This window comes from Numida meleagris, chromosome 6 (genome assembly GCF_002078875.1).
Source record: "Numida meleagris isolate 19003 breed g44 Domestic line chromosome 6, NumMel1.0, whole genome shotgun sequence".
Taxonomy (NCBI): domain Eukaryota; kingdom Metazoa; phylum Chordata; class Aves; order Galliformes; family Numididae; genus Numida; species Numida meleagris.
This window is the reverse complement of record NC_034414.1, coordinates 59,203,170-59,223,194: the sequence shown is the minus strand read 5'-3', so window position 1 is coordinate 59,223,194 and position 20,025 is coordinate 59,203,170. Positions and strand designations below refer to the sequence as shown.

General features: G+C 44.5%; 1 protein-coding gene across 3 annotated transcripts in view; it reads left to right on the top strand.

The window, feature by feature from the left end:
• The window catches only part of SOS2 (SOS Ras/Rho guanine nucleotide exchange factor 2), a 49,073-nt gene extending 29,510 nt beyond the window's left edge, over nt 1-19,563 (top strand). For 2 of the 3 annotated variants that reach the window (XM_021403528.1, XM_021403530.1), the window contains exons 11-23: nt 2,557-2,638; nt 3,339-3,461; nt 6,092-6,195; nt 7,870-8,089; nt 8,991-9,110; nt 9,814-9,976; nt 10,975-11,092; nt 11,619-11,791; nt 13,254-13,370; nt 14,662-14,923; nt 15,811-15,852; nt 16,954-17,063; nt 17,749-19,563. In XM_021403528.1, coding sequence (XP_021259203.1) covers nt 2,557-2,638; nt 3,339-3,461; nt 6,092-6,195; nt 7,870-8,089; nt 8,991-9,110; nt 9,814-9,976; nt 10,975-11,092; nt 11,619-11,791; nt 13,254-13,370; nt 14,662-14,923; nt 15,811-15,852; nt 16,954-17,063; nt 17,749-18,255 — 2,141 coding nt within the window. In that variant the 3' untranslated portion in view covers nt 18,256-19,563. The remainder of the gene's footprint in view (nt 1-2,556; nt 2,639-3,338; nt 3,462-6,091; nt 6,196-7,869; nt 8,090-8,990; nt 9,111-9,813; nt 9,977-10,974; nt 11,093-11,618; nt 11,792-13,253; nt 13,371-14,661; nt 14,924-15,810; nt 15,853-16,953; nt 17,064-17,748) is intronic. The other variant, XM_021403531.1, reaches the window with a different exon arrangement.

Sequence of the window (20,025 nt, the reverse complement as noted above, 5' to 3'; positions counted from 1 at the left end):
AAGTACTTACAGTGATGAAAATATTTGGTCTTGTGTACGAGTCTTCAAAAACATGCACGCAGTTGTAGCAACTAATGCTGGATTGTCCTGAGCTGTGTATCTTAAAGAAAAAAGGAGAGGTGGTATTTCTCAATGACCACACACTGAAGTTCAGTGTTGATCCAACTAGCTGTCATGCAAGTGACCCATGGCTGTGCTGTCAATTCCATGTCCTCCACTTCTAAAATGTGCTGGGTGTCTTTTTCAGAGTGAACTGGTGGATTGGAGTCTTAGTTTGATAGCATCACTTTACAAGTTTTTGTAGCACAAGTACTTGTCACTTTGGCCTTGGGAATCTCCGATGAAAGCATTATCTCTTGGATTCCCATGTGCTTTTCTTGAGCAGTGTTTGGAGCCAAGGCTGACAAACCCTGCTTCCACAAGGGCATTTCAATAACAGCACAGGGAGGGACTCCTAGCAGATCGCGATGGCGCTTTATCTTTGTGTTTAGGTAAAAATACACTTGTAGCTGGTCAGTTTATTGTGTGTTTGCTTTAGGGTAAAGTTTCTTGGAAGCAGGCTTGTCCCAGCAGAGAGGCTCTTCGTTTGCAGAACGACCTCTGTCCTAACAGCTCGCCAGTTGGTACTGGGCTGCTATGGGACGTAGCAGATGCAGAGCAGCAGATGCAGTTGTTAATCTCTTGCATGTGACTCGTGAGCTGCTATTAGTAGCACGCTGCTTGTATTTTCCATTGTACTGAAAATGTTACTCACAAAAATAAATAATGTGGAGAATACTGCGAAGGCACCCGCACGGGTCTGAAGGCAGAGCAGCAGTCGCCATTTTAAAAGGCTTGCAGAGCAGGGAGAGCCTATTCAGTGCTAAGAGGAAGATTTTCTTCTAAAAATGTCATAAATAATACCCAAGAGTGATGTGGTGTAGAAGCAGAACGGGCCAGACCAGCACTAGGGTGCAAACTCAGCAGCACTATCACAGAACGAAGCACCATTACTTCTGGTTTGTGTGCACTTTCCTCTGTAAGATCCCTTAAAAGCATTGAACAGTGCTTTGCAGGGAATTTAAGCCTGCCTAGAAGTGTCCTCCTTTGTCTTTTGCGTGTCTCTTAGAAGAAATGAGTTGACTGCATGTTGACTGCTGGTGTGAGCTGCCTGCACTGTATGCTGACAGCCTCAAGGCTATTTACAGACCAGCAAGAAAAGAGAAACGCTGAACAACCCCAGACCCACATTTCTGAAGGAATGTCTGCCCGTGCCCTTCTCCAGGCCTGGTTTTCCTGTGTTTCAGCCTTTGTTTGCTGCTGTGCACCTGCCACCTGCCAGGGGTGGCTGTGTGTGGGTGGGAGGATTAGGACTGGGTGATGACAATCAGGGTTCACAGTGAAGTGGTTTGTTTATCAGCTTGCTTGTTCTCAGTCTGGGGTATTCTATGAGAGTGGAATCAAGAGAAATTAAAGGGACATTACTGAGACTGGTGGAATGATGTGCAATTAATTAATTAGATCTTTTTTTTTAAGACAGATGTGTCCCTAGTCTTTTGTTACCTAATGTTTGTGTACTGTGCCACCTTCCTCAGTGTCCAGGTTGGCACTTCGGGGATGAGTTAAGATTCTCTGTTTGTAGGGGCTGCAGTCTTTTGCCCAGGCTGGTAGGTGGGCTTCAACTGAGGCACGGGACTGCTGAGCAGGAGGAGAAATGCTTGTGTTTGCAGCACCTTGATGCAGTGGTGGAGGACTGGGTGCTCTCCTCAGCTCTGTGCTGGTTAGTTGGTTTGACAGAGCTTTTCAGCAGATGCCCACTGAACTTGCACTCCTTGTTGCAGAGGGGCGAGCTGCCGGGAATGCTGGTGCAGGTGACAGGACAGAAACTATGCTTCAGATGTAATACAGAGTGCACCTAATGCCTTTGATAAACAAGACTGTAATTGATGTATGCTTCTGAGGTATCAATGCAAGTGAAACACCCGTTGGGCCCAGCTGAAATGCCAGGAGAGGTAGGTTGGCACTCGGCTGAGAGTGGTAGTGGCTTGCATGCAGGCACATCTCGTGGTAACACTCCTACCTAGCAGAGAGGAACAGCAGGAGGGAGGTGTGGTGGCTTCTGGAGGTGCAGCGTCTGGAATTGCTGCAAGTATTTGCTTTGTAAGGCCCTTTCTTGTTGTCATGCTTTGCCTGCTGGCTGCCCTGCATAGGGTGCCTGCGTGCTGCCGTGGCGTGGCTGGGTGAGGTGTGCAGTCTCTGCTGCGAAGATTTTTTAAGAGCAGGTAAGACAAATGTTTTGTTGGGGCGATAAAGGTATTTTGGATGTGCAGATAGTTAGCTCTACCATGTTTTCTTTGTCTTTATGAAATCACCGAGTAGCTTCCTATTCAGTGAGTGTAAGCCATAACGTGTGCCAAGGTCGAGACACGGTGTTTGAGGGAGCATAGCATGTGTGGTTGAATCCTTCAGCAAGGCTAAATCAAAGAGCTAAATGAAAATGTCACAAGCAATATCAGTCCTGGTGTTTTCTAAACCACGGTGCTTGACTTACTATATTTCTGTGTTCTGTCTTTACAGATCCCAATTTTGTACGTACTTTCCTTACCACGTACCGTTCCTTTTGCAAGCCCCAGGAACTGCTGAGTTTGCTGATCGAAAGGTAAGCAGCAATCATGCTTTCTGAAGACACACAGAAGGGCTTTGTGTTCCTTTACCCGCTCCTTTTCTGCTTGGGTTCTCGGTGCTATGTGTCAAATGTTTGGCAAACAGGAAAAGCAGTGAAGATCATCAAAAATAACTTTAAAAATGGGCATTGATCGCTTTTAGTGCAAGCTTTCTTCTTTTCCATTTTGTTAAATTCATACCTGAATGACTTACCAGCTAGAGTACTCAGCGTGCCTCGGCTGCTGGCTGGTCATGTTTTGAACTGCTTCACTTGCTCATGAGAGCCTATTTGAGTGTGTCTCAAAGCAAATAAGAACTGAAATGTCCTAAGCAGTTGGTTTGAAAGGCACAGACTCTTACTGTAAACAACATGCTAATACAGTGTGATAAAGCTGCTCTGAAGCTTTCTTCTAATCTTCACTTAATCAAGCTAGCAGGTCGTTAAAAACCTTCTATCCTAGTCTAGACATCTTGTGATGACCAGAAAACCAGCGAATTATCAGGGTGAGGGCAGGGTGTGTTAGCACAGCATAGCTAGGGGAGGAGGGAATTCCAGGCGGACTGGATACTAGATGAGCAAGTGCTTGAGTTTCACTGCACTGAATTTCTTTAAATAAAATTCCTCTTCGTGTCCTACATAAAGGGTTTGTGATTTATCTTAATTACCATCAGTTTTCTGGTGCTTGTATTCATAGGTTTGAAATCCCAGAGCCTGAGCCTACCGAAGCAGACAGGCTGGCAATCGAGAAAGGGGAGCAGCCCATCAGTGCAGACCTGAAGCGATTTCGCAAGGAATACGTCCAGCCAGTCCAACTCAGGTTTATTTGCTTTTAAATTTGTTCTGTTAAATCCAGATTTGAGTTTGGTAATTATATTGCGTTCCTGGAGACAGTAATCTCTTTAGGAGACTGCTGTGCTGTCAAGTAGGGACTTATCATTGTCTGCGACCAGACTAATAGCCCAAACCATGTTCTGATTAGTCATACTGGCTTCTGTTGTTGTTGCAACTGTACTTGGTTCTCTGCTGCTCACAGCTGTGATCTCTGCCACCCACAAGAACGCTGTATGGCTGCTATGTAAAGCGAGTGTGGGTGAGAGATGTACAACTGAAAGTGTTTCTGACGGCGTTTTGAATGGATTCCTTGTTAATAGGCCATGTGAAGATAGTTTCTGTTTCCATTTTTTCAATCCTGCTGGTATTTTACTCCCTTTCCCAGCCCTATTGATGTCTTTGCACAAAGGGAGACTCTTGTCTGCGCCGCACTTTGCAACAGGCTGCAGTGAATCTTCAAGGTCTTGCTGACCAAGCTATCTTGGGGAACAATTACGCGCCTCTAGCATGAATGAGGCCAGTTGTTTCCCTGATAGGAAGGAGTCAGGAGGAGACACAGATCACAACAAGTATTTGCTAGAGCAACTTTTATTCATTCCGCTGTTATTAGTAGCATCAAGCTGTTACTATGAATGGCAGATAACCAGGGGCACAGTGCCCTCAGCTTTTCCCTCCTTGCACACAGTCATTCATAGTTACCTGCTTGGAGCAACAGCACTTCCCTCTTAAGCAGAGGCTTATACTGACATGCCAGTTCCTTCAGTATAGGTGCTTGGAAAGTCACTTAAGGAGTATTTTTTTTTATCACATACCCATATATGAATGTCCAAACAAAACACCCAGGTATGTACGCATGTAATCCTGTAGTTCTTGTTGATAGATAGAAGCCAGCACCTTCTTGGATGTGGTCCAAGTAATACAATCCCACTGTAACCTTGATAGTTCTGTGCGCTCTTGTCCTTGTACAGATTTGGCAGGTTCTTGGTGTTCTGAGTTTATCTGTCCCTGTGGGTTCAGCAAGGCCACTAGTCTCCGGAGCTATCAGTTCTCGGGAGGTCTTCACACACTCCCTCTCTGCTCATGTTTTTCCTTGCTATTTTCTGTTTGCTGTTTCTGCAGACATCCACATAAGTGCCTGTAGAGCCCCTCGCAAGAAACTTGCACAGAATGAGCTTTTGTGACCTAACTGGAGGAAGAGTTTAAATATAGTTGTATTGCTTTTGATGCTGTTTTCATAACCTCTGCTAGCTAGGTTTGAAGTTACCTGGGGACCTCCTCACAGTGCCCCCTTTGCATGTTACAAATACATCTTCCTGCAGCACTGTTGACTGCCCTAGCTGAGCAGGACAAGGTATAAGCAGTGAAATGGAACCTATAGAAAAGCTTGGGGCAGAGCGTAACCATGTTTCTTGCCATTAATTTCCAAAATCAATCCAACGCTTTTGCCTTTGTGTATGATGTTTAAGCTCTTTGAGACCTGTCCCTGTTGGCATTTCCAGGGTGTTAGGTTTCTGGTTTCTTTCCTCATTTGAGAGATTAGGATAGCAGTTGTCGTGACAGCTACTCTTTGCTGTCTGATTCTTGCTGTGGTTGGTGCACAGCGTCCTTATTACTGCCTGCCCGATGAGAGATGTGCTTTAAGGCAGCTATTTAACACTCGCACTTCTGTGGTTCACCCAAATCTTTGAACTGAAGAGATCTTACGTAGCTTGGAACTCTCAGCTCTCTCACAGTTCAAAAGAAGCGTCTGAATTTGAGCTGTTAGTTCGATGTGCACTTTGTAAATTCCAGTTTTGTTAATAGCTTTGACCTCTGCTTCAGAGCGATCTGAGATGTGGGAAGGCGGTGGAGAACATGAAGATGCTCGTTCCTTCCCCTTCTCGAGTGCTTATTCCACATCTCCTGGGTAATGCTGCAGACATGAAAATGTTAATGACTTGAACCAGATTAAGTACATGTGAGGTCATCAGAGAGAGGAGGCACGAAGCTGGAAGCACAGTCAGCAGAACCAAGCAGTCTGTCTTGCTTTTTCAGTATTCCTACCATGATAGCTCAAAGGCAAGGACTGATGAGATAAGATCCTGTAGTACTGTTACTGGGGGCTTGTTTCAAATTGCAACTCCTTTGATGGTTAGCAGCTGTCATGAATTTCCAGCAGTAGAGCAGTACGCTTGCAACAACTCAGAAGATGAAGTTTTTCTGTGGGAAAGAAATTTGTTTCTAATGAAATAGTTGATCCAAATTAGCTTCTTTAGTTTTAAAAACAATACCAGAAAGTTACATCAAAATGCCAGTTTTATCTGCTCTTGATGAGTTTTTTTTCTTCTCCTGAAACCATCCCAACACTAGCATTCTTTATGCAAGTTTTAGAAACAAACAAAACTACATACATGCTAAGACTGTAGCTGTGAAATACGTGGGGACTTCTGTGGTCATCAGAGCATGCTTAGTCTTTGCCCTGTCCCTATGTCCCTATGTCCATATGAAGTTTGATACAGTTATGTGAATCTGTAACTCAGCTTTTTTGATAGTTCTTTTGTTTCATGTTTACACGGAATGAGCTTCAAGTTCTTAAAAACAAAAGGTAATGTATTTTTTTCCTCTCTCCTTCCTCAGAATATTAAATGTTTTTCGGCACTGGGTAGAGCACCATTTTTACGATTTTGAAAGAGATCTGGAGTTACTAGAGAGATTGGAGACGTTTATTTCAAGTGTAAGAGGTATGAGAATTGCTTGCCTTCTCTTCCACATTTTGATACAACCTGTTGGTCTAATCCTGTCAGATTTTAGGCACGAGAATATCTTTACACACATTAATAATTTTAATGTCTTTAATTGAGCTGTTAATGTGACTCGTTTATGTGTGCAGTCTTTGGCTTGGATTCTGAATAACTACTGAAAATTATTTCGAGCACTGTTGTATTGCTTAACCTCAGCGTATTTACTTCTGGACAGTAATGTGTTCATCCTTGCCTGTCACCTTCCTTCTCTCCATTTTGTATTTGTGGAGAATTCCTTCCTGTTGGTTAATTTCTCTGTGGCCAGGAAGGCCATTGGGATCCTGGGGCGCATTAAAAAGAGCGTGGCCAGCAGGTTGAGGGAGGTGATCCTCCCCCTCTACCCTGCCCTGGTGAGGCCACATTGAGACTGCTGTATCCAGTTCTGGGCTCCCCGTGTTAAAAAAGACAGGGACCTCCTCGAAGGAGTCCAGTGGAGGGCCTCAAACGTGATAAAGGGCCTCTCCCATATGAGGAAAGGCTGAGTAACCTGGGTCTGCCAGGGGATCTAATTGATGCTTATAAATATCTGAAGGGAGGTGGGAGGCAAATGGATGAGGCCAGGCTCTTCTTGGTGGTGTGCAGCAACAGGACAAAGAGTGGTGGCCAAAAACTTGAACATCGGGAGTTCCGTACTAACATGAGGAAGAGCTTCTTTACAGTCAGGGTGACAGAGCACTGGAACAGGCTGCCCAGAGAGGTGGGGGAGTCTCCTTCTGTGGAGGTATTGGAGACCTGTCTGGACACCCACCTATGTGACCTAGTGTAGGGTGCCTGCTTTAGCAGGGGGTTGGACTCGGTGAGCTCTTGAGGTCCCTTCCCATCCTCGCGATTCTGTAATTCTGTGATGAATGAGTTTTTCTGTCGTCGTCTTTTCCCTTTTATTTGAAGTTCTAACTGCAAATCATTATCCTTCTGGGAGAGGACGCATGTTCCATTTGGTATTGCTTCCTTTGGAGTTGCAATCTAGCAGATTTTTTGGCAGCCTAGGGGAAGGGCCAACAGTGCTGGCACGTCAGTTTGCATCACAATCCTGGCAGTGCTAGGTTTTGGATTGTCAGACCGTGGATGATATAATTCTGAGACAAAGAGCAGTTTACCTTTTGCAGAGGTCTCCATGCTAAATATTGGTGATCAGAGAGGAGTTTCCTAACTCGGGTCTGGTTAGTCTGGTAAAAGGTTTTTGCCTTGAACTGCTGATGGTTCTTCCTGTCTTGTCCAGGATGTTGTGTACTCTAAATGTTGGATTGATGCTGTAAACATGTATTTCTCTAATTATGCTATGCAGCAGTATAGCATATTGCAAAATCTTCACTTGCATCCTGTTTACTTTTTTTTTGTTATTCACCTTTAAGTAGATGACGTAGCATTTGAAAGGGAGATGGTTGTGGCTGAGGGGAAAAAGTAAAATATAATATAGGCCAGGTCACTTTTCTCCCACTAAAACTGTCAGTTGATGCATTGAAATGCAACTGGGCGCCTGCAAACCTAATTAACTTGCCTGTAGAAATGCAGTATTTTGAGTGCCTTTACAAATTGTATTGGTGGGCTTCATTAAACTATCAAAAGTTCATTAAGATGGCATTAAAACTGTTTTTTATGGTTTCTGGTTTGTAGGAAAATCCATGAAGAAGTGGGTGGAATCAATTGCTAAAATCATCAAGAGAAAGAAGGCGCAAGCAAATGGGATTAGCCACAACATCACCTTTGAGAGCCCACCTCCCCCCATCGAGTGGCACATCTGGCGCGTGGGGCACAGCGAGATGCTGGACCTCATGACACTGCACCCCATAGAAATTGCTCGGCAGCTGACACTTCTCGAGTCCGACCTGTACAGGTGGGGATTGAGTTAGTGCATGTCTCTGTCAGACTGCTTCGCCCTGAAAGTGCTTCGAATCGGTGCGAAGTACGTCCCCTTCGCTTCCAGGGTTTATGGGAGGAGGTTTTCAGTTTGATGTCAGAATTACACAGGAAAAAGTACATTTTGTGTTTCTACATCAGACTTCTGACAGCGTAACTCAATTAGGGCAGTAGATGAAGAAGCTAAAGTATTAGGAGTAGATAATGTTAACTTATCACCTCCTTGCCAGAAGCAAACTTTGCTACGTGAATAAGGAGCACTTGTTGCATCGTAAGAAGACAACACGGGATTGCACCTTCAACTTTTCTTTACAGTTGCAGCACTGCTACATCAAGGTCCTCTAATCTAAGAGCCTTGTAGTCTGGTACCATGCTCTGCTGTTTCCTCGCTTTGTTGTTACCTATGATAAATAAAGCTAGCCTTGATGCCAGAGCTGAGCTTTGCTGGATAGAAGTTCTGTAAAACCTTACAAAACTCGAAGGTGAAGCTCCTTTAATGTTTCGGTGACAGCAGGTTTCCTATTGAAATAGGCCACTTTTCCAGATGGTTACACAAAGTACTTAAGCTTCCTTCTTTAAAAATATCTTAACTGCCTTTAGGATGCTTGCTTCTGCTTTCAGGAGACTAAATTTACTCCATAGTCATTTTCTTACGTAGAAATACTTATTCAAAATGCCAATTTCAGTTACAATTAGAATGGGTTTTCTTCTTTCCACACGTACCCACTGAAAAGTTATTTTATGTAACTGTTGCAGAATAACATTTGTGAAACAACAATTTTTGATTAAGAGAAGAAATAATCTTGTAGTGCTAACACAGAGCATACAATTGTTGTTTGTATTTGAGCATTCCTGTGCATCTCCCTTTATCATAACAGGGCAGTACAGCCTTCTGAACTCGTCGGTAGCGTTTGGACTAAAGAAGATAAGGAAATTAACTCCCCAAATCTATTGAAAATGATTCGCCATACTACAAACCTGACTCTTTGGTTTGAAAAGTAAGTGCAGTGGTGGTGATTTTAGTGTAGTGGCGTTAAGTCCATCTGAAATGGAGAAGCTTTCTTTCCTGATGTGAATCGTGTTGCCTCGAATCTTGAGATGGCAGTAGAGTATCGCAGTAGTTTTGTGCTTTGGTTCAAGAGCACGTGCCATGCCAGTGGCAGAGACTCACTGCTCCCTGGAGCAGGTGTTTCTCCAGTAACGTTTGCTTAGTCAACGTGTGCCCTGTTTATATTTCTTACAGTACATCAGGAGGCACTGAGGGCAGTGCTGGACTCAGCACCACTTCTGCTGAGAGCACTGTTGTCTGTCGCCTTACCTTAATCTTGCTCCCTCCTCACATCGGATCCTTCTTAGGACATGGCCGTGCCGCAGTCAGGAGGGTGTAGCACTTTGTATGTGCATACCTAATCTTGTGGATTGAATGCACCACTGTAGATACTGCAGTTTGAGAGAGTTTACCCTGGATCTTGCTTGAGTTTTGCTCTATTTTATCATGTAAGCCAAAGTCTTTGTTGGCTTTTCAGTCTGAGCGTAGACAAGATGTGATTACATAAACTTGTACTTGAGATTCTTGAGAGTGTGCCAGAATGTGCCTGCTGGATGTACTATACAGTTCTTACATGGAATCCTTCAGTTAAGTAGCTAGCAGAATGTCAGGTTCTATTTCTCAGTGTTTCTCAAGTTACATCTTTTGATTAGGTGCATAGTGGAAACTGAGAACTTCGAAGAGCGAGTGGCTGTGCTGAGCAGGATTATAGAAATCCTGCAGGTGTTTCAAGATCTGAACAATTTCAATGGTGTTTTGGAGATAGTCAGTGCGATGAACTCTGTGTCAGTGTACAGACTAGATCACACATTCGAGGTAAGTTTTGGGCATTGCTCCTGAAGAAAAACTAGTTGGAATCCAGGAATGCACCAGACAGACTTGCTAAGTGAAATCCAAATCACTGTTGCTTTCTTAGAAGACAATAAGTTCATTATGAGACCAAGTTATGTTAAAAGTTAGCTGTGACAAAACATGTGATATGGGCTGGTTGTCTCAAAGGATTTGTAAGGGGAAATGGAGCTTTTCAGCAGATGTCTTCTTATGTTCAGCTCGAAAAAAGGGAAGCACCATGGCTGTTTGATTGTTCATTAACTCGTCTGAAATAAACCTGTTGCTTCAGGCCTGTGTTTTATGGGTCTGTAGGAGGAGGATCCTGAGACTGAGAACCCTGGCCTGGAGCACTTGAACAGCAGCACTTAGTGCCTGTGCAAGGATAGAAGGGCAGGGAGGAGATAACTAAAGCTCAGATTTCAGTTATCTCAAACACTTCTCTTGGATGAGAGTGTGAGACGATTGAGACTGTCAGAAGCAGGAAGAAATGGTTGCTGAATGGTTTATATGAACAGTAGAAAGAGAGACTGCTGCACTGACACTGACTCCTCACTGCACTTGACGAGGAAAAAGGAATGCCCTGGATTTGGCAGCAAAGCCTCCATTGACTAAAGTAGAAAAAGAAGCATTAATGCGATGTTTGAGTTTCATAACTGTTTGAAAGGCCATACAGAGCCTGTAAATTCAATTCAAAATCAAATGTTTGTTTTTTATTGCATTAAAAGACCAGGGTTATGCCTGTAAATTGATAGACAGAATTGATCGTCTGTGTTTACAGTAGCCTCAAAATTCACATGACTGAGGCTTTGGGCTGATGATGCTGTAGTCCAGAACAAACCATTTACAAAAGAGATGCTTTCAAATATGAATTTGAGTTTCTAAGTTTTATTAGGAGAGCAAGATAATTACCCTTGTTCTTTTCTAACTAAACTGTTGAGAAGATCTGCATAGCTGCTTTTTTTTTTTTCTCTCTGACAACTAAGGCACTACAGGAAAGGAAGAAGAGAGTTTTGGATGAAGCAGTAGAACTAAGTCAAGATCACTTCAAAAAATATCTAGCTAAGCTCAAGTCAATCAATCCACCCTGCGTGCCTTTCTTTGGTAAGTAGCACCAGAACAGGCTAGTACTGTGTGTATTGTCTGCCTTAAACTGGATTTCATGCAGATGTGTTAATCTTTCTTCAAGTTAAAGGTTGTGTTTTGCTCTAAACATTCTTTAATACAGCGTGTTATTTTGACTTGGTTGGATTTGTAATATTCTTAGGCTTAGTGTCTTTGTGTAACAGTTAATTTTTAATGTAGTAATACAGATTACTGGGACTATTGGTATGACTGCTTCTTCATTTTAATACTGCTTCTGCATTGGTGATGTGCCCTGAATATGGTTTGTCTCCATAACACGACCTCCTGAATTCAGACAAAGCATCCTCTTTAAATAATACGTTGTCCCTATGTGAAAGGCAAACTTAATTCGTTCTTGACAGCTCATAAACTGTTGGAGCATTAAAGGGAATGGTCTGCTTACGCTCAGGTTCTTTTCTTTTTGTTAATCTCTCATTTGTTGTAAAGAATGAAATCAGCTCTTGGAATGAAAATGAACTTTAAAAACCATCTCTCTCTTTATCAGGAATATACCTAACGAATATTTTGAAGACAGAAGAAGGGAATCCTGACTTCCTTAAAAGACAAGGGAAAGAATTAATTAATTTCAGTAAGAGGAGAAAAGTGGCTGAAATTACAGGAGAGATTCAGCAGTATCAGAACCAGCCTTACTGTTTACGGATAGAGCCAGAAATTCGGGTAATCAAAAATCAAACATCTGCTTTGGGAATAAGAGAAGGAAAAGAATGTACACAACAAAAAATGGTCAGCTGCTCTTCTAGTACCAGCCCTGATCTTGTGTCAGCAGTGACCATTGGAGGAGGGAGGGAGTGGTGGCTGGCTGGAAGCAGCACGTGGCAGAAGTGCTGCAGCACAAGAGCCACCAGAGCTAGGGGTCTGCTTACTTGGGTTCCTTGTTCTGGGTCTTGTTCATCTGCTTCTTGTTCTGCAGCCTGGCAGTGGTGAGATTTCTTAGCAGCAAATCAGTGAATGAGACGCAGTGCCTAAGCAGCAAAACTTTTTGAATAAAAATTGTTTCCCTCTCATCTGCAATGCTGCATATGTGCCTGGGGCACTTAGCCCTTCAGGTGTTCTGCAGCCAACCTACTGAGCAGAGCCTGCTGACCCTGTGGAATGGCAGAGCACGTGTATGAGCAGTCTCATTCAGAGTGAAGGAAGCTGGGTAAATGCAGGGGCATACCAGAGTCAGCCAGCACTGCTTGTAGAAACGAGGAAGGATGCTGGAGAGGTTACTTAGAAGACAGAGACCTCACGTATCCTGGGTAATTTAAAGGAAGGCGATGGAACAAGAAGCCAGGTGAAGGCAGATGTTTGTCTGTAGAGGTAATAATGATTTAAAAGAACAGCTTTAAGTACCCAGCAGTTCTTCCTGAGTGCACAGCTAATGGTAACCTTTCCAGAAAACAATCTTGTGGGTAGCTCTCTCGGTTGGAGAACAGCATCAGTCAGGAAGCAACAAAGAGCTTGGTTACCTTACCTAAAGAATTACATGGGCAATAATACTGTTGTTTAAAATGTTACTTGCATTGTGTGTTGAATCATTGTGGACATTTCTGGGAAGGATTTTGGAGATGCCAGTATTCCTAAAGCAAGAAGTGAAGCAAACTCAAGGGATGGCAGTATTTGTGCTGGAAATAAGAGACCACATCCCAAAGTTGTGCCTCACTCCCCAGGGACTGGGCTGCATCAGGTGCAGGGAGCTTCGCCCTGGCTGTGCCTCTCTGCTGGTCCTTTGCTATGCCCTGCTTTTGTCCTTTGTGCCTTCCTGGCCTTCGTAGTTAACTGATGGCATCTGGGACACCCCTTAGAAACGGCGCTGGCGTAACATTTGCTTTCCCTGCCACGTGATCTGTATTCTGCTCCTTCCCAGATCTGTGCTGTTACTGCAGGGAGGCGTGCAGCGCACAGCTGTATGGCCTGTAGCAATGCCCTGCTGTACATGGTGAAGTAGTAACAAGATAGTGGCAAACAGTTGACAGAAAACTTCATTTTACGTGCCTGCTTATTGAAGTAAGGTGACTCGTTCACGTTGGGAAGCTTACCAGCAGCATGTCGAGTGAAGAGCTTAGATTTGTATTTCATTCCAATTCTCACTGTGCTTATTTTTAAAGAAAATATTATTGATGCTTGTTTCATTTAGAAATTCTTTGAAAATCTCAATCCTATGGGGAAGATACCAGAAAAAGAGTTTACAGATTATCTGTTCAACAAGTCGTTAGAAATTGAACCTCGAAACTGCAAGCAACCACCTAGATTTGTAAGTCTTGTCCTGTACACTGAACAGCTGAAATCCACTAGGCACCGTGAAAAAGAACTCTTTGTTAACCCAGTAAGCCATGTCAGCTCCCTCTGGAATTCTGTGTAATGAGATGGATTTCCAGCAAAACTTGGGTTTTCTTCCAATTCCAGGTGCTTTTTGTTCCTAAGAGGTACTGCTTCTAGCTGATCTTAGAATGAACGTTTCCTTTTCCCCCAACCTAAAAACACTGCAGCTTTCACCTAAGTATCTCACCTTAGGGTCACTGGAGAGAGTACGCAATAAAATCTCACAGTAATGTTCTCATAAAATATTAATTTTAATTGTAGTTGGGTTTACACGTCTTTTTTCTTTAGTTAAATCTTAATTTCTCGTTTTCGTTTGCCTTGATTTTTACACATTGTAATTGTGTGCTCGAGTTGCTGGAGACTTGTGTCATTTTTGAGAGCACTATCGGTCGTTTTAGCAATCTGCTGCTGGGGGACGACTGAGATGATATTACAAATATGGCAAGAAAGCACAGAAATTACTGTTGCAAAAATGCTGCCTACAGTAATTTCTCATTTGTTTGTTTCTTCTGTTTTTTTTTTTTTTTTCTTAAAGTAGATCTCCGTGCTGCTGTCTCAGTTATCTGGGCGTGAATTCTTTACAGCTGATGTTTTCCAAACGAGATGTTGTTATGGGAATTTCAGGAAGGCCCAGTTCAGGGTGCTGTGCTGGGGTGCAGCTTTGCATAGCACCATAGGATGGGAAGGCTGTTCATCTTTGGAGCACCAGCTTTGATCTGTGCAGTGTTACACCTGGGTCTCACGAGCTGGGTGTAAGAATTTCAGGCTGACTCAGCAGAGTGCCCATACAGCAGCGTGTCTCAGCACGTGGCCGTGGTGACCTGCTGTGCAGAAAGCTGACAGCACATCCATGGGGCTGTTGTTTGAAGCTCTTCTGCAAGCCTGCTGAGACACTGGACGTGACCCTCCCCAGGCTGTGACTTGCTTTTCCCTGTGTTTTGTCCTGATGGGCGTGCGTGTCAAACTTGACTTCTCATTCTTCATTGCTGGGAAAGGATCTAATAAGCTGGGAAAAAAAAAGAATTTCTTAAGCTGCAATCCGTACCTTTCCAGTAAACTCCTGTTACGTAGGTAAGGACGGTCAGTACCTGGAGACAGCTGTAGAAAGCCTGTAACACTGTTCGATGGGTATTTGATGAGTGCCTTTTAGAATTGCTCCTGGAGACTATGGCGATGTTACGACCTGAAACACAAGCACTACTAACCGGCTTTCCTTTCTCCAGCCTAGGAAAACAACGTACCCCCTCAAGTCTCCTGGGATAAGGCCCAATGCCGGCAGGCACGGCTCCACCTCTGGCACCTTGAGGAGTCACCCGCTGCCACTTGAAAAGGAACCCAGTAAGATAAGTTTCAGCAGAATTACCGAGGCGGAGCACGAAGCAGCGGTGTCGGCGCCGACCTCTCCAAACACGCCTTCCACCCCACCAGTGTCTGCCTCGTCAGAGTTCAGCGTGTTTTTAGACATTGATCTCAACAGCTCTTATGGTAAACGTGCAGTAGATTTGAATCATTGTTGTTGCTGTCCCTCGGGGTTCCAAAACGTATTGGTGCGGATGCCAGCCTTTAAAAAAAAAAAAAACAATCATTGCAAAATTCAGTTGTGAGCTCTGAAGTTCTTGCGTCAGCGTTGCATGCACTGCAGCTTGGAATATGCCTGCTGTAAGTAATGAATTAACAAGTGATATTTCTGGTCTTTTAGCCTACCAGAGCTGAGGCAATCTGTTTTGGGAGATGTCCTCATGTGGCACTACGTGCAGGGACTGCGCATGCGTTACCACATGCAGCGCCTCTGTAGAGAGACATGGTGCTGAGGCCCTGGCATCCACACCAGCGTGTTTTGGGAGTGCTCCTCTGGGCTGAACACACTCCAGTGATTCTGGTTGAATTTCCTTTCAAGAGAGCCCTGTGTGTTTTGAGATGTGAACTGACAGCGGAGGTGCTCACAGCACTCACTGCAGAATGCAATCTCGATGTAAAAAAATGAGACTCTTAGCACTCTGATAAGCTCCCAGGCTTTGGAAGCTGTCAGCAGCTCTGTAGTCCTGAAAGCAGCACGTGAGAGGTCTCGTCTCTGCTCTAAGGGGGCTGCAGGTTAAGCTTGGTGTGGGATTAGTGACAAGTTCACTATGGCAAATGCTGAGGGGCTATGACTGCAGGGGAAGTGAATAACAACATGGTAGTGTCCAACAGAGTATTGTAATGAGGTTTAATTCCCAGCATAACTTAAGATCTTTAGTTCAGAATTATTTTTTATAGGAAAGCAGATAAAACTTAGACAATCTGGTCATCTTTGAGGTCATTCACGAGCATACTTTATATGGTGTCATGGCAGTTGTTGTCTGGAAAGACTTTAATCCATTTTTTGTTAACAGGTAACAACAGCATCTTCGCTCCTGTCAGTTTGCCTCAGTCAAGTAAGTGCCATAACTCTGTTCAAACTGTTTCATTTAACTCTGCTTTTCCTGTTCTCAGGAGAGCTGACCAGTAATTCAACAGTCCCAGAAATCTGGGGTGAAAATATGGACTGTGTCCATTAAACAGAGTTCTGAAGGGATTTTGTACAGGGTTTGGATCAGCCATCCCGTAAAGCAGTCTATAAAGTCTAAGAACTCTCTGATCTGTTTTTTTTCCTGTTTTTCCCCAGGCCTCTAGTATGCTATTGCTTTACTTTTGAGTGTCCTTGATGATTATTTCATTTGACTAATGGTAAAAATGAAGCAACCTGATAATTTAGTGTTACCACTCAGTGAAAATAATGGTTCTGCTGCTGGGGACTGAAGAGAAAGCCTGTACTTATCTGTATTTTGAGCTTCTCTTTTTACTCCCTCATTGCACAGACATATATAGCTTTCCATAATATGATGAGCTTTCAAACTGGAGGGCACAGTGTCCTAATGTGTTGGTACAGAATTCTGTGCACTTCTGAGAGAAAAAGCAAAGGAGTGGTGAAAGTCACCTACAAGCTGGGGGATGGCTTTGTTGTTTTTAACTGAGGATTTTTTCCTCAGAAGAATGATTGGAAAGATCCTAAAATGCTGTGAGAGTTATCATCTGTTCATTTCAATTCTCCTGCTTTAGAAACTATTAACAAAGCCCCTGAGCCTCCAAATTTGAATGGGTACCCATACAGCCAAAGAGAACAAACCTTCCACTCAAAAGTGTGACTTAGCCATGTGACCAGCTTGCAGGCACCGTGATAAACAGGCACATTCTGCAATGAGGAGCAGATTGCAGGGGAAGTTGACTAAGAGTTGACTTCATTCTCTTCATTTTTGTATCCGTTAGCATTAACTGTAGATGCATCTCTTTGATATCAGAAACGGGAGACCACTTTGTGAGCAGTATATCTGATTAAAGAAATGAATGAGGGTTTCATACAACTTGAGTTAATGGTTTGTATTGCTGTCGAACACAAAGATCTGCTTGTTTGAGTTGCATCTAGGGTGGTTTAATATTCCTGAGTATGTTCCTGGCATATTACACAAGCACTGAAATACTGGCTCTTCTCTGTCCAGAGACCTTCTTCAGCTCGTGGGGTAGCTTTCCTAAGCTAAGTGATGAGCCTCAAAACCCTCCTCCGCTTCCTCCTCGAAAGAAGATGGATCAGGATGTTTCTAATGCTAAGGTATTGTTGTCCTAGATTGAGTAGCTTTGATAATAAAGCACTGAGCATCTAGTCAGGCAAGACTCTGTTGGTCTTCCAGACATCTGGCACCTTTCAAAGGCAGTGCTTCAGTTACTTTTTTTTGAAGTTTCAGGTTCCCAGCATCCAAGTGCAGCTAGCTGCTTCAGGAACATACCAGCCATAATCAGATCCAAGATATGGCTGGGCCACTAGCACGTATTTAACAGAGCCAATAGCAAATGTCAAGAAAATTCAGTACTTCTCAGAAAATCGTAGCCATAGAATCTCAGCATGGCTGGATGGGAAGGGACCCCGATCCCCCCACAGCCCCACCCCTGCCGTGGGCTGGGTGCCCCCCAGCTCAGGCTGCCCAGGGCCCATCTACAGCTTCAGGCACCTCCAGGGATGGGGCACCCACAGTTCTGGGCAGCAGTGCCAGGGCCTCACTGCCCTCTGGGTGAAGAATTTCCCCCTAACACCTAACCCAAATGTTTAAAAAAAGCCATTCCCTCTTGTCCTATCACTATCTGCCTGTGTAAGAAGTCACTCTCCCTCCTGTTTATAAGCTCCCTTGAAGTACTGGAAGGCCAAAATTAAGTCCGCCCGGAACGTTCTTTTCTCCAAAAATAGTCTTCACCTGCAAATCTACGTTTCTTACAGCGTCCTTTTCTCTGTAACGTTGCAGGGAAGTCTGAAATCGGATGATGATCCTCCAGCAATTCCACCTCGGCAGCCTCCGCCTCCAAAGATCCAGCCTCGTGCTCCTGCTTACAGCCCCTTCGAGCAGCCGCTGCACAGCCCTCCTCCTCCCCCCCCTCGGGACCCTCTCCCCGACACTCCGCCGCCGGTACCGCACCGGCCTCCCGAACACTTCATCAACTGCCCTCTAAACCTGCAGCCGCCTCCGGTGGGACGCTTGCACAGAGATCCCGACTGGTTCCGGGAGGCTGGCCCGGGCCCCTGCTCTCCTGGCACTCCTCCCAGCACTCCGTCTCCGCGGGTGCTGCGCCGCTGCTGCGTGATGGGCGCCGCTCACAACAGCCCGGGCCACCCGCCCGCCCCCCCCGTCCCACCCAGGCAGAATTCGAGCCCTCAGCTCCCGAAGCTGCCACCAAAGACTTACAAAAGGGAGCTCTCCCACCCCCCTTTGCACAGACTGTCTTTGCTAGAAAATGCAGAAACTCCTCAATGACCTTAGCCGTAGTAGTCATTGACACTGGAATAGTATTTGTAAAGTTCCTTTTTTTTTTTTTTTAATTTATTCCGAAAGGCAGTGTGTTATTTTAGTACTTTCGCAAACGACGCTCTTAAAAGTGCTGCTGATCGAACAAAGAAACAGCTTAAATTGGAGGAAAAAAAAAAAAAAAAGAACAACCCAACAAAAGTCCACGCTCTGGCCTGCGTCTGTTGGACAGCGTTGCCCTCAGGTGACCAGCAGCATCGCCTTCTTTCACGCCCTCAGTGCTATGCCAGTACACAGAGAAACCTTTTGCACTGTCGACGACACTAATCGAGTTGAAACTGACACCATTTGATTGCACTGAGCCAACAAAAAAAAAAAAAAGGTGCGTCTGTGGAATCTTTCTTCTAATTGGAGCACTAGTGGCCTTTTTTTTTTTTTTTTTTTTTCCTTTTTTTTGATAAGCACCGTGGGGTGGTGCCGCGAGGTGAGGGTACACACGGTGTCACCGATCCAAACCTCTGGCCACTTGCCTTCTAACTTTGGGCTTGGAGGTTCGTGAGTGACAGCTGCTGTTCCCCAGTGTATTAACGCCGTGTCTTAATTGACGTTGATCTGCTGCTGAAGACGAAACAAAGAAAAACCCATGGGAATCTCAGAGGTGATAGCAAAACATCCAGCTGGTGTTGATTGCTGGGAGGAAGCATGAACAAGGACTGCCCATCTCCAGTACTGGAAGGCATCCCCAGTACGCACTTGGCGTGCATCTTGTTCAGATGTGCCTTGTTGTTTCGGTAGGTGAAGGTGTCTTAAGCTAAAGAGTTGTCTGCTCTTCTGGAGAACAAAGCTATATGCCGTGTATGTACAATTGTTTATATTGTATATTTACAGATAGTGCTAATAACCTGTATAAATCTCAGCGATACGAGGCCTATCATACAGTCTGCTGCTCGCGATCTTCTACGGCCAGAAGCGTTTCCTCTGGCTTAGGAACAGTCTTGCCTTCCAAACCTAATAACTTTCTTTAGATTTCACTTAACTTAATCACGAGTCCGTTCTGGAAATTGGTAGCATTTAAACCAGCAAACATTTAAAGCTTTATTAAACTTTTTAAACCGATAAGTGAATGGAACTTTTATTTGCCAGTTGGACTACTTGTTTGAACTGGTGTGAGAGTGAATCTGTTTTACCGGTAGTACTGTAGCAGCATTTATACAGTGGCCAGAAGCCACATTTTATTTACTGGTCTGTGGCCTTTTACTGTGCTTTGTATCAGAGTTCTTAACAAGATTAATAAATCACCCCAGTCTTAATTTTCAAGAGCTGGAGCGCTGCGTGTTCCTTCTTAAGGACGTGGTTGGGATTTAGCGAGTTGTTGGCGATGCAGAACGCCCCAGTTTTCGTGCCGCTGTTCTCAGCGTTGTTGGACTCGAGGCTGCCTGCCTCGACCCTTCCAGCTGCAGAACGGGTTCCCTCTTTTCCTTGCTCCTGTCTGGAGTCTGAGCACCGTGGTGGGACTGAGAGCAGCTCAGGCTTCTGAGTTGCACTGTGGCTTTTCAGCAGCCTGCTTGTATTGCTGCCACCTGCTCAGGAGGAGAAGAGGCTTTATGCCTGGACGGGAGTGCTCGTGTTCTTCTCGTGGGAAGGTGCATCTTGCAGTCTCTCTCGTGGATGTTCCTCTGCCTGTGCCCTTTGTGCTCCAGAGATGGGGAGAATCTCACAGAGGAGTTACTGGGAGCACACGCAGGAAATGGGTGATGGCTTTTGCTATGGCTGTTCAAG